This window comes from Mirounga angustirostris, unplaced genomic scaffold (assembly GCF_029215605.1).
Source record: "Mirounga angustirostris isolate CCGP_5_RB_7025 unplaced genomic scaffold, mMirAng1.0.hap1 SCAF_8, whole genome shotgun sequence".
Classification (NCBI taxonomy): domain Eukaryota; kingdom Metazoa; phylum Chordata; class Mammalia; order Carnivora; family Phocidae; genus Mirounga; species Mirounga angustirostris.
Window position 1 is genome coordinate 94,481,876 of NW_026991716.1, and position 13,979 is coordinate 94,495,854.

The 13,979-nt window shown below is 39.2% G+C and overlaps 1 protein-coding gene and 1 long non-coding RNA gene across 2 annotated transcripts in view; one reads left to right on the forward strand and one right to left on the reverse strand.

Moving 5' to 3' along the window:
- The window catches only part of LOC135365595 (uncharacterized), a 59,462-nt gene that overhangs the window by 16,118 nt on the left and 29,365 nt on the right, over positions 1-13,979 (reverse strand). The gene's annotated exons all lie outside the window — the stretch shown is intronic.
- Positions 1,501-13,979, forward strand: part of LOC123836330 (coiled-coil domain-containing protein 162-like) — a 51,278-nt gene continuing 38,799 nt past the window's right edge. Inside the window, exons 1-3 of the mRNA XM_045865286.3 lie at positions 1,501-1,874; positions 3,696-3,791; positions 5,064-5,219. Of these exons, the coding sequence (XP_045721242.2) occupies positions 1,695-1,874; positions 3,696-3,791; positions 5,064-5,219 (432 nt within the window). The 5' untranslated portion in view covers positions 1,501-1,694. The remainder of the gene's footprint in view (positions 1,875-3,695; positions 3,792-5,063; positions 5,220-13,979) is intronic.

Sequence of the window (13,979 nt, forward strand, 5' to 3'; positions counted from 1 at the left end):
TGACTTATGGTATAAATTTCATGCGCTAGTCTTCAGGATTTTTGGTTCTTGATATGCAAAGCCATGTTTTGTTCAAAGCAAAACAAAAAGCTTCCTCTCGCAAACACCAAGATTTTATTATTTAATTTAAAATTTGGTTTTATATATCAAGAATCATCTCTGCTATTGGTCTTAAAATAGTCAATTCAACAAACAATTCATGTCTTTGTTCTAGAGCTACAGCTGAACTGTCCAAAACAGTAGTCATCTGTGGCTATTTAATTTAAAAGTTTAAATTAATATTGATTTAGGTGACATAAAATTTAAAATCCAATTCCTCAGTCACAGTAGCCACATTTCAAGTGCTCAGCAGCCACGTGTAGCTAGTGGTTATCATACTGGACAGTCAAACTTAGAACATTTCCACATTGCATAAAGTTCTATTGGACAATGCTAGTCTAGACTATATCCACCTTTCCCTTGAGGGTTGGTGAATTGCGAGTGAAGGGCCGTGTGTAAAGAAAGAGGGGTGAGGGTTGAGGTCGTTGAGGAAGAAACCTGTGTATGTCTCAAAATGTTATCCTGCTAAAGAAGATGTGGTATATATATACAATGGAATATTATGCAGCCATCAAAAGGAATGAAATCGGGGCGCCTGGGTGGCTCAGTTGGTTAAGCGACTGCCTTCGGCTCAGGTCATGATCCTGGAGTCCCGGGATCGAGTCCCACATCGGGCTCCCTGCTCAGCAGAGAGTCTGCTTCTCCCTCTGACCCTCCTCCCTCTCATGTTCTCTGTCTCTCATTGTCTCTCTCGCAAATAAATAAAATCTTAAGAAAAAAAAAATTAAAAAAAAAAAAAGGAATGAGATCTTGCCATTTGCAACGACGTGGATGGAACTGGAGGGTATTATGTTGAGTGAAGTAAGTCAAACAGAGAAAGACATGTATCATATGACCTCACTGATATGAGGAATTCTTTTTTTTTTTTTTTAAAGATTTTATTTATTTATGTGAGACAGAGAGAATGAGAGACAGAGAGCATGAGAGGGAGGAGGGTCAGAGGGAGAAGCAGACTCCCTGCCGAGCAGGGAGCCCGATGCGGGACTCGATCCCGGGACTCCAGGATCATGACCTGAGCCGAAGGCAGTCGCTTAACCAACTGAGCCACCCAGGCGCCCGATATGAGGAATTCTTAATTGCAGGAAACAAACTGAGGGTTGCTGGAGTGGGGGGTGGGGTGGGAGGGATGGGGTGACTGGGTGATAGACACTGGGGAGGGTATGTGCTATGGTGAGCACTGTGAATTGTGTGAGACTGTTGAATCACAGATCTGTACCTCTGAAACAAATAATGCAATATATGTTAAGAAAAAAAAAAGAAGAAGAAGAAGAAGGTAGCGGGAGGGGAAGAATGAAGCGGGGGAAATCGGAGGGGTAGACGAACCATGAGAGACGATGGACTCTGAAAAACAAACTGAGGGTTCTAGAGGGGAGGGGGGTGGGAGGATGGGTTAGCCTGGTGGTGGGTATTGAGGAGGGCACATTCTGCATGGAGCACTGGGTGTTATGCACAAACAATGAATCATGGAACACTTCATCTAAAACTAATGATGTAATGTATGGGGATTAACATAAGAATTAAAAAAAAAAATGTTATCCTGCGGCAGTAACTTTGAAGAAAGTTTTGAGCTTGAGAAGCTTTAATAACTGCTTTTAATGAGATGCCCTCCATGCTTGGGTAGAAGAACATTTTTGGCAGCTGGAAACGCTCCTGCTTACCAGTCTGTCACAGATGGCATGTACCATGGATTGACACCACTGAGCAACTCTCTTGGGAAGAGCATTTTTGCTTCACAGCTCAGCCTGCCCCAGCCACTGGATCCACGGAGCCTACAGGTACGTTGAAAGGTACTTTTATACCTATAAACAGTGTGTTATATATCAGGGATTTGGGCACTTTGTTTCCATGTGGTTTAAATTTTGCAGGGGCTCTCCCTGCTCTAGAGCTCTTTAGCCTTGCGTGGCTCCCCTTCATTGACACAGTAGAGCAGCCTGGGCCTACTGTTATTCCCAGTCAGAGTCTTTGACAGGCAAATTGGGGCAATAGCTTATCTGCTCACAGCTGGTAGCAAAACCATCAGTTGATCTTTTCTATTTAATAAATAATAATGACAGCAATCACAATACATAAATTAGGTCAGCAGCTAAGTTTTGAAGAGCCCTTTGAAGAGGTGTTATCACATGTAATCCTGGCAACTTCTATTGCTCCTAGGCACCAACAATCTTACCCACTTTTTACTACTAAAAGGTTAAGGTTCTGGCAGACCAGAGATCAGATTGCTAGGCAGTCATGGCAGTACTAGGTCACAAACTGTATTGCTAACAAATTGCCCCCAAATTTAGCAGATTAAAACAATAAATATTCATCATCTTATATCATTTCTGAGGCTCAGGAATCTGGGAACAGTTCATTGTGTAGTTCTGGCTAGTCGTGTAGATCTCTTACCGATCAAGGTATTAGCCCAGGCTGTAGTCCCGTCTGCTGGGGGAGAATGTGCTTCCAAGCCCACTCACAGGGCTGTTGGTAGGCCTCAGAAGAGCCACTTCCAAGCTCATTCACATGGGCTTCTCTACAGGCCTTCCTCACAACAAAACAGATGGATTCCTCCAGAGCAAACAATTCAAGAGAGAACAGGAGACAGATCCCAAGATGGAAGTCATAGTCTTTGTATTACCTCATTTCAGAAGTGACATCCCATCATTTTTGCCATATTTTATTCACTAGAAGTGAGTTACTAATTTTAGCCCACACTCAAGGGGAGAAGACTTAAACTCCACCTCTTCCTGGGAAGAGTATCAAAGAAGTTGTGGACATATATTTAAAACCACCTCACAAACCCAGGTCTTCTGACTCCAAAAGTTCCAACTTAATGTTTATATGTTACAAAGCTAAGCCAAGTAATGCCAACATCAACCCCATGTAAGTCCCACACTTTTACATTCCCTAGCAACAAGACAATTACTCTTAGCCCAAGCCTTGACTCTCATTTAGACCCAGAAGACAGATTGACCATGACCATTGAGCCTGTTCCTACTGCCTTTGGATGTTGCCTGGGATTAGGTAGATGCAAGTGTCCTGGCTTCCTGCTACCGGAAACAACTCTGAATTGTCTGAAGCCAGTACCAAGTCTGCAAGTATAGAATAGGGTCAGATGGACAGGCCCACTATGTTCAGGGCTGCATGTGGTACCACAGGTAGTGGGGGATGCCTTGGCTGTTGGATAGTGATATGGAGAAGACAGAGGCCCACATGTTAATGTTGTCACATTGGCTTTGAGAACTGGAACACAATGGTGATGAAGGAAAACATTTTAAGGTTCCTAATACTGAGAACATTTGAGTAAATTTACATTTGTTGATGTAAATGTGTCCCATTGTTATTATAGTATTCTGGAACTTCCAAACACTGGTGCTGACTAGTTACACTGAAGTCTTAAGTACCCTTCTATGTTTGGCCAGATTCTGGAGGAAAAGAAAAAAAAATATTACTCTCTCCTCTACATTATCAGGGACTTTCTATTAAGAGTTATTTCTACATAGTAAATAAATCATCCCATGGTGTTTTGGAGTACAGACACAGAAATTCTGTTCATATAAGATGTTTATTATTTATGGACACAGTACAGCATTATCGTGTTTCTTATTTGGTTCTTTTAGGCATCTATGCTATTCCCTTGGAGAACATTTCTGGAAGATGGAGGACTGTTTCCAGTTATGAGGAGCAGCCCAGACACCCTAGAATATAATATGCAGGTAGGATAGCTCTTCCCACTTGTCACAGAGAGAACTGAATGCAGACTGCAAAGTAGGTGTCATTGGGTCCATAGGTCAGTGGTGAATAATTTATGAGATAAGCAGGGGTGTTTATGGGATTATGAAGCCATAAACCCAATGATACAAGGTGAGTCAGGTTTTCTTCTGACAGAAGAGAATTATGTTCTCAGTGGTATGGGCCTCAGTTGTAGACTCAGCTGCAATTCCCATGGCCAGTAATGATCTGGGAGAGTGGCCACCCATCTCCAATCACTCTCTGGGCCTCTTAGAGAAACACCTAGGCTGGAAGTTCAGGGTTGTGGGACCAGGATCCTGGCCTGCCTGTGAACAGTGGCAGGAAGAGAACTCTTTAAGCAGGATCCATAAGGAGAATTTCTTTCAATTATGTGTTTCCCCCTGATTACCTAAGCAAATATCATTGTGTTCTCATTTTTAAAGATAGAAAATATAAAAAATATTAAGAAAAACATGAAAATCAATCATAAATTTGCTCCAAAATAATATGGAAGTGGGGAGTGACAGGGATAGGGGCAGGACTGGCCATAGGTTGTTAGTTCTTAGGGCTGGGTGATGGGAATGATACTGTTTGCTTTTGTTTCTGCTCAAAATTAAAATTGTTGGGATTTTTTAAAGTAAAGTAGTAAGAATGGTTAAGAAAATCAATTATAGTCCCCCACTAGGAAACAATCACAGTTCACATTTCGGTTTATTTTTTCCAGTATTTTCCTTATGCATACATGTGTTTATATCTGTACTTTTAAAGGAAAATTGATACCATACTATACATTCACCATGTACAGATACTACTGTAAAGTGCTGGGAAATTTGGACTTCCATACAAAGCCAAACGTCTGATATGTTCAAGAAGGACTTTGAGCTAGGGGCGCCTGGGTGGCTCAGTCGTTAAGCGTCTGCCTTCGGCTCAGGTCATTATCCCAGGGTCCTGGGATCGAGTCCCACATCAGGCTCCCTGCTCAGCAGGAAGCCTGCTTCTCCCTCTCCCACTCCCCCTGCTTGTGTTCCCTCTCTCGCTGTGTCTCTCTCTGTCAAATAAATAAATAAAAATCTTTAAAAAAAAAAATAAGGACTTTGAGCTAGAAATGTTACTCTGATTTTTATTGATTTTCTAATAGTCAAGAGGGCAGGGCTTATACACATAATTATTCCTAGTTTTCTCCCCAAAATCATTTATAAAGGATACCTAGAGATCTTCAAAATGGGTGTTTTGTTTTGTTCTTTTTTTGTTTTTAGCTGTGCCTCTGTAGGCTGAGCGACCCTGACCTTAAGGTGGCCCATGGAGAGCTGGTGGGCATGCAGCTGCTTTTGGAAGATGTACTTCTGAGCAGCAATCATATGATCATGGAGGATCCCTCCAGACAGCAAGCCACACTGGATAAACACTCTCAAGTACGTAATTGGCCAGTGCTGTATTGTACTAAAGGAACTTCCTCTCTGGGAGATGGGCCAGAGAGCCACCTCTGTCCAATAGCGTCTCCCAATGGGTCCCAGGACTGTGCAGGGGTCGCCTGTGATCCATGGTATATTCATTTCTTTTCACTTTAAAAATAGAACAAAGGTTGTGGGCAGCCCATTGAAACCAAATGGAACAAATAATCCAACTGGCTGGATTTCTTTAGGAGTCACACACATTTAGAGTTGGAAGACACATTTAGAACTGGAGTTGGAAGGACTGGAGGGGTATGACAGAGGCCCTGGGTGAACTCCTCCAGCCTGGAGGTCTTCATCACTCAGCTAGCCTGTGGACCTAGGCACTGCCTCCTCTGGACTTGTCCCTCTGAAGCTCTGAGGTACCAAGAGCCTCTAGCCCACCTTATCATGACTGGAAACAATTCTGCCCATATCTGGGAACCAGACAGAGACTTGTCTGGACACAGGGTAAGCTAGCCGGTGCCCCCATCTGAAGAGCCTCCTCTTCCGAGCCAACCTTTCCAAGAGAGGTCTGCAGCAGCCCCCTCCAATTCCTTACCTTCAGTCCGCTCCTCAGAAACTGCACTTAGTCACCACTGAGACTGCTCTCATCAAGAGCACCATGGTCCTTGTCATTAAATCCCCTGGATACTTTTTAGTCCCCTTCCAAGCTGACCCCTTGGCAGCATTTGACACAGCGTGTCCTTCTTGCCATCTCCCTGTGCCTGGCTTCCAAAGCACAGCTCCCTCCTAGTTTTCCTCCGGCCTTGGTAGCCAGGCCTTCTCAGACTTCCCCATAGACTCTCCTCTGCCTCCTGCCTCCCCTCTTCCTCTCGCAATCCCCAAAGTATTATTTTTGGGGTTCTGTCCCGCTGCTACACTCCCAGGTCTGCATTTTGACTTCCATGACGTTAGCCACTTTTGTCTTTGTAGGTCCCTTCCTCCATAAAAAAGCATTAAAAGTGATAGTTTACAACTGTGTTAATATAAAAAAAATAATATCCTATATTAAAACATTTTATTCAGCCTCAATATCCTTTATTTTCTGATTTTAAAATAAATTAAAACACCCTGTGGGCCCTAGGCACTGTGCCTTCTGTGTCTGGTCAATAAGCGTCTCCTGAACACTATTAATCCTACTATTGGCTACGACTGAGATCCTTTCAGAGTGCTTTAGTAATTATTAGTTTCTTTAATCATCACAATAATTCCATGAAGTAGGTACTTTCATTACTCTCCTTTTACAGATAATACTGAAGCTCAGAAAGGTTAAGTGATGTGCCCAAAGTCACATACCTAGTGAGGAAAGAAACCCAGATTCCAACTGAACAGTCTGGCCCTGAAGCTCCCTTCTACTCTCACCCACTACGTTTTTCCACTTCTCATGAGGCCTCTCCTTAGGCAAACTCATCTGCTTTTGTAACTTTGACAACTTTACATGTGATGACTCATGCAATGACCATCTACATGTCGTGTCCAAGTTTCAATCCTGTCAGATTCGTGCATTCACTTCCTTGTTCCATCCCAGAGTCCGTGTGTCCCAAACTGAGCATATTTCACTGCCCAAAACTTGCTCTTCTTTCCATATTCCCTGTCAGTGAACCACCATCTGCCCAGTCGCCCAAGCCAAGAAATCTGGACACCCACCTTTGATTTCTCTCTATTATACCCCACAATCAGATGCTAAGTTTTACTATCCTATTACTTTAATATCTCTCAAGTTTGTCTGCTGTTCCCCATCTTCCAACACCAACCCCCAATCAGCATCATCTCCTAATGTTAGGCTATGAGCATAACCTCCAATTGGACTCCCTATATTCACTCTTGCCTTCTTCCTGTACATTCACCAGGGTAATATTTTTAAATGCAAACCTGATTATGTCACTTCCCTCTTATAACCCTTCAATGACTTCCAAATGCCCCAAGAATAGAATCCAAATGCTGTAACCAGACCTTCACCACCTATCTCCTGCTGACATCTCTACCCTCAACTTCTTTCATTTTATCAAATGAACCATGCTCTCTCTCCTCAGTAACTTTGTGCGAGCCAGCCCCTCTGCTGGAAAATGTCCTTCCTTGTCCTCCTCCTTCTCTACTTCATCATCTGATCAACTCCTATTTATCCTTCAGATTTCAACTTCCACACCAGTCTTCCAGAAGCTTTTTCAGATTTTCTACCTTTGAGCTGATGCCCCTCTGTGCCAATGAGGGTGCACTAGTTATAAGCGACAGTTGTCCTGCTCTCCATGACTTAAATTAGGGTACTAATCTTTCAAAACAAGTCTAGAAGGAGGTGGTTCAGGTTGGTACAGTCACTCAGGTTGGTGTAGGCCCCAGCTCTGCCATCATGGGTGTGTCTGAAAAATGTCTCTTTCATCCTTGTAAAGATGAAAACAGGGGCAAAAACCTTTCTCCTTAAGGGGCTTTAACTTTTTACCAAGGAAGAAAATCCTTCCCAGAGCCTTCTAATAGATTTTCCTTGTGTCCTACTGGCTAAAATTGAGTCACAGGTCTACTTCAGGCAAATTAGGGGAAAAGGAATTGTGTTTAGATGTGCCATCTAAATTCCACAACAGAATTAGATGTTTCACTCAGAGGGAGCATTTGCAAAGCAGGCATTGCCACCAAGTAGTACCAAGATCAAGAAGCATGCTGGGCCCTTTGGGCCCTCTATTTGCTATTTCTTGGTCCTGTTTTTGATGGATTGCCATCCTTTCCTGACATCCCCACTGTCCCCCACCTTCGTGCTTTATCCTGTCTCCTGTTCTTTCATCCTTTAAAATACTTAGGAAGAGAAGACTTCTCTTAATATGAATATATTAACAAGGTAAGTTTGCTTTAAAGTTATTTATTTTAATTAGTTTTATTTCATGATTTGTTTTTAAATATTCATAGACAATAGGAAGCACTGGGATCTAGCCCCTCATTGGGCTCCCCGCTCAGTGGGAAGCCTGTTTCTCTCCCACTTCCCCTGCTTGTGTTCCCGCTCTCACTGTCCCTATCTCTGTCAAATGAATAAATAAAATCTTTAAAAATGAAAAAAATGATAATACATAGTGATTCCATGTTTGTATGCGCTGCAAAATGATCATCACAGTAAGTCTAGTTACCGTCCATCACTATACAAAGTTAATACAATATTATTGACTGTATTCCCCAAACTGTACATTACATCCCCATGATTTTTTATTTTATAACTGGAAGTTTGTACTTCTTGATCCCTTTTACTCATTTAGTCCCCCAAACCTCCTCTCCTCTGGCAACCACCAATCTGTTCTCTATATCTATGTCTTGGTTTAATTTTGTTGTGTTTTGTTTTTTAGATTCCACATGTAAGTGAAAGCATGCAGTATTTGTCTCTGACTGACTTATATGACTTAGCATAATACCTTCAAGATCCATCCATATTGTCACAAATAGCAGGCTTTTATTCTTTTTTATGGCTGAGTAGTATTCGTGTGTGTGTGTGTGTGTGTGTGTGTGTAACCACATCTTTATCTGGTCATCCATCAATGAACACATAGGTTTTTCCAATATCTTGGCTATTGCAAATAATGCTTCAATGAACATAACATGCATATATCTTTTCAAATTGTATTTTCATTTTCTTCAGGTAGATACCCAGTAGTGGAATTACTGGATCATATGGTAGTTCTATTTTTTTTTAAGATTTTTTTTTTAAGATTTATTTATTTATTTATTTGACAGAGAGAGAGATAGCGAGAGCAGGAACACAAGCAGGGGGAGTGGGAGAGGGAGAAGCAGGCTTCCTGCTGAGCAGGGAGCCCGATGTGGGACTCGATCCCAGGACCCTGGGATCATCACCTGAGCCGAAGGCAGACGCTTAACGACTGAGCCACCCAGGCGCCCGGTAGTTCTATTTTTAAGAGGAATCTCCATACTGTTTTTCATAGTGGTACACCAATTTACATTCCCACCAACTGCACAACAGTTCCCTTTTTACCCTATCCTTGCCAGTACTTGTTGTTTTTTGTCTTTTTTATGATAGTTATTCTGACAGGTGTGCAGTGATATCTCATTCTGGTTTTGATTTACATTTCTCTGGTGATTAGTAATGTTAAGCATTTTTTCATATACTTATTGGCCATCTGTATAGGTTTTTTTTTTTTAAATGTCTATTCAGATCCTCTTTTTAAATTTTTTTGTTTTTTTGTTATTGACTTGTATGAGTTCTTTATGTATTCTGGATTTTAACCCCTATTAGGTATATGATTTGCAAATATCTTCTTCCATTCAGTAAATTACTTTTTATTTTGTTGGTGGTTTCCTTCACTGTACAGTAGCTTTTTAGTTTGATGTAGTCCCACTTGTTTGCTTTTGCTTTTGTTTTCCTTGCTGTTTCTCTTGCCTTTGGAGTCAGATCCAAAGAAATATCACTAAGACCAATGTCAAAGATCTTACTGCCTATATTTCCTTCCAGGAGTTTTAAGTTTCAGGTCTTACATTCAAGTCTTTCATCCATTTTGTGTTTATTTTTGTATTTGGTGTAAGATAGTGGTCTGTCTTAATTTTTGCATGTAGCTGTCCAGTTTTCCCAGTACCAGTTATTGAAGAGATGGTCCTTTCCCCATTCTATATTCTTACCTACTTTCTCATAAATTAATTGATCATATATGCATGAATTTATTTCTGGGCTCTCTATTCTGTTCCATTGACCTATGTATTTATATTTATGCTAATACCGCGCTGTTTGATTATTATAGCTTTGTAGTATAGTTTGAGCATGATACTGCTGGATTTGTTTTTCTTTCACAAGATTGTTTTGGTCATTTGGGGGTCTTTTGTGGTTCCATATAAATTTTAGAATTATTTATTCTAGTTCTGTGAAAAATGGCTTGGAATTTTCATAGAGACTGCATGAATCTATAGATTGTTTTGTCTAGTATGAATATTTTAATATTAATTTTAATTCTTCTAATTCCATGAACATGGAATATCTTTCCATTTATTAGTGTCTTCTTCGATTTCTTTTATCTACAAGTTATAGTTTTCAGTGTACAGGTCTTTCACCTCCTTGTTTAAATCTATTGCTTGGTATTCTTTTTGATATGATTGTAAATGGGATTGTTTTCTCTGTTTCTCATTCTTATAGTTTGTTAATGTATAAAAACACAACAGATTTTTGTATATTAATTTTGTGTCCTGCAACTTTGCTTAATTCATTTATTAGTTCCCATAGTTTTTTGTGTGTGTGTGGACTCTTTAGAGTTTTCTGTATATAATATGTGATCTGCAAACAGTGACAATTTTACTTCTTCTTTTCCAATTCATATGTTTTTACTTCTTTTCCTTGCCTAATTGCTCTAGCTAGGATTTCCAATACTATGTTGAATAAAAGTGAGGAGAGTGGACATCCTTGTCTTGTTCCCAATATTAAAGGAAAAACTTTCAGCTTCTCACCACTGAGTATATTAGCTGTGAATTTGTCATATATGGCTTTTATTTGTTGACATACATTTCCTCTCTACTTACTTTGTTGAGAATTTTTATCATAAATGGATGTTGAGTTTTTTCAAATATTTTTTCTGCATCTGTTGAGATGATCATGATTTTTATCTTTCATTTTATTAATATGGTATATCATGTTGATTGATTTGTGAATGTTGAACCATCCTTGCATTCCTTAACTAAATTCCACTTTGTCATGGCATATGATCCTTTTAATGTATTGCTCAATTTTGTTTGCTAATATTTTGTTGAGGATTTTTATATCTGTGTTAATTGGGGATTTTGGCTTGTAATTTTCTTTTTTGTGGTGTACTTGTCTGTTTTTGATATCTGGGTAATGCTGGCCTCATAAAATGTGTTTGGAAATATTCCCTTCTCTTTAATTTTTTGGAAGAGTTTGAGAAGGATAGATGTTAAATCTTCTTTGAACATTTGGTAGAATTCATCAGTGAAGCTGTCTGGTCTTGGACTTTTGTTTGTTGGGAGGTTTTTGATTACTGATTCAATCTCCTTACTAATAATTGGTCAATTCAGATTTTTTGGTTTTTTTATGATTCAGTCTTTGAAGATTTGTAAGTTCCTAGGCATTTATCTATTTTTCTAGGCTGTCCAATTTATTTGTATGTAATTGTTAGTAATTGTCTCTTATGATCCTCTCTATTTCTGTGGTATCAGTTGTAACTTCTCTTTCAACCCTCACTTTTTTTTCTTTGTGAGTCTAGCTACAGGTTTGTCAATTTTGTTTATTTTTTCAAAGAACCAGCACTTCATTGATTTTTTTAAATTATCTTTTTAGTCTCTATGTTATTTATTTCTGCTCTGATATTTATTATTTCCTTCCTTTTACTAACTTGGGCTTTGTTTGTGTCATTTAAAGCCAATGTTTCCTTATTGATTTTTCTGTCTGGACTATCTATTAACTGATACAAGTGGGTGTCAGTGTTTCCTACTATTATTGTATTGCTGTCAGTTTCTCCCTTTAGGTCTCTTAATATTTGTTTTATGTTCTTTGGTGCTCCTACATTGGGTGCATATATATTTAGAAATGTTTTATCTTCTTGAGGTTGATTCCTTTATCATTATGTAGTGCCCTTCTTTGTCTTTTATTATAGTCTTTGTTTTAAAGTCTATTTTGTCTAATATGAGCATAACTACACCAGCTTTCTTTTCATTTCCATTTGCAGGGAATATCTTTTTTCCATCCCTTCACTTTTAGTGTGTGTCCTTACTTATGAAGTGAGTCTCTTATAGGCAGTATATAAAAGTGCCTTGCTTTTCTATCCATTCAGCCACTCTGTGATTTTTTTATTAGAGAATTTAATCTATTTGCATTTATTTTAATTATTTTTTTTTTAAGATTTTATTTATTTATTTGAGAGAGAGAGAATGAGAGACAGAGAGCATGAGAGGGAGGAGGGTCAGAGGGAGAAGCAGACTCCCCGCCGAGCAGGGAGCCTGATGCGGGACTCGATCCCGGGACTCCAGGATCATGACCTGAGCCGAAGGCAGTCGCTTAACCAACTGAGCCACCCAGGCGCCCGCATTTATTTTAATTATTGATAGGTAGGTACTTATTGCCATTTTTTTACTTGTTTAGTGACTGTTTTTATAGTTCCTTTCTATTCCTTCCTTCTTCTCTTTCTTTCTTCCCTTCTGGTTGATGACTTTTTTTAGTGTTATGTTTAGATTCTTTTCTCATTTTCTTTTGTGTATTTAATACAAGTTTTTGCTATGTAGTTACTGTAAGGTTCACATATATCATCCTATGTATATAACTGTCTCTTTTAAGTTGATAGCAACTTACATTTGAACATTTTCCAAACCCTACATTTTAACTATCACACCCCTTCATGTTTGTTTTTGATGTCACATTTTACATCTTTTTCTTTTATTTCTCTCTTAACTAATTATTGTAGTTTTAGTTAATTTTATTTTGTCTTTTAACCTGCATAGTAGCTTTATAAATTAACCCATTACCTTTACTATATATTTACCTTTCCCAGTGAGATTTTTACTTTTGTATGCTTTGTTGTTGTTGTTGTTGTTGTTAACAATTAGTGCCATTTATTTTCTGCTAAAAAAAAGTCCCTTTAACATTTCTTATAAGGCCAGTTTAGGAGTGATGGACTCCCTTAGCTTTTGTCTGGAAAACTCTCTCTCTTCTTCAATTCTGAATGATAACCTTCAGGTAGAGTATTTTTGGCTGGAGGTTTTTTCCTTTCAGTACCTTGAATATATCATGTCACTCTCTTCTGTCCTGCAAAGTTTCTGCTGAGAAATATGCTGATTATGGTGTTTCCCTTGTATGTAACAATTGGTTTTTCTCCTACTACTTTTAAGATTCTCTCTTTAACTTTTGACACTTTAATTATAATGTGTCTTGGTGTGGATCTCTTTGAGTTCATCTTATTTGGAACTCTCTGGGCTTCCTGGACCTAGATATCTGTTTCCTTCCCTAGGTTAAGGAAGTTTTCAGTCATTATTTCTTCAAATAAGTTTTCTGCCCATTTCTCTTTCTTTTCTCTTTCTGGAACCCCTATAATGCAAATGTTATTCTGTTTGATGTTGTCTCATAGGTCCCTTAAGCCCTTAAGTTATCTTCATTTTTTAAAATTCCTTTTTCCTTTTGTGGCTCTGTCTGGGTAAATTCCATTGCTTTGCATCTAGCTTGCTGACCCATTCATCTGCTATATAGATAAATAGATAAACATCTGATGTTTAAACCCTCTACTGTATTTTTCAGTTCAGTTATTATATTCTTCAGCTCTGTGGACTCGTGTTTAGTACTTTATTATATTTTCTATCTCATTGTTGGACCCTTACTGTGTTAATCCATTCCTCTCCCAAGTTTGGTAAACATCTTTATGACATTTACCCTGAATTCTTTATCAGGTAGATTACTTATCTCCATAGCATTATGGTCTTTTTCTGAGTCTCTCAGTCTTGGAGTGCCTTTGTGTAGCTGATGAAACTTCTCGTTCAACCTTGCCCTAGCTCTTGGTTGTTTCTTGCAACTTTGTGATTGTCTAATCAGCCTGATTTATTATTGATATGTCCTTGTTATTGAGGATGTACCAAGGCCTGTCAGTGTTCCAATGGGAGAAATTTCATTTAGCACCAAGTTTCAGGCTAATCTGAAGCTAGACCCTCAGGCAGCAGCTTTTAAAATATGCAAATATATTGGGGTGCCTGGGTGGCTCAGTAGGTCAAGCATCTGCCTTGGGCTCAGGTCATGATTGAGCCCCACGTCAGGCTCCCTGTTCAACGGGG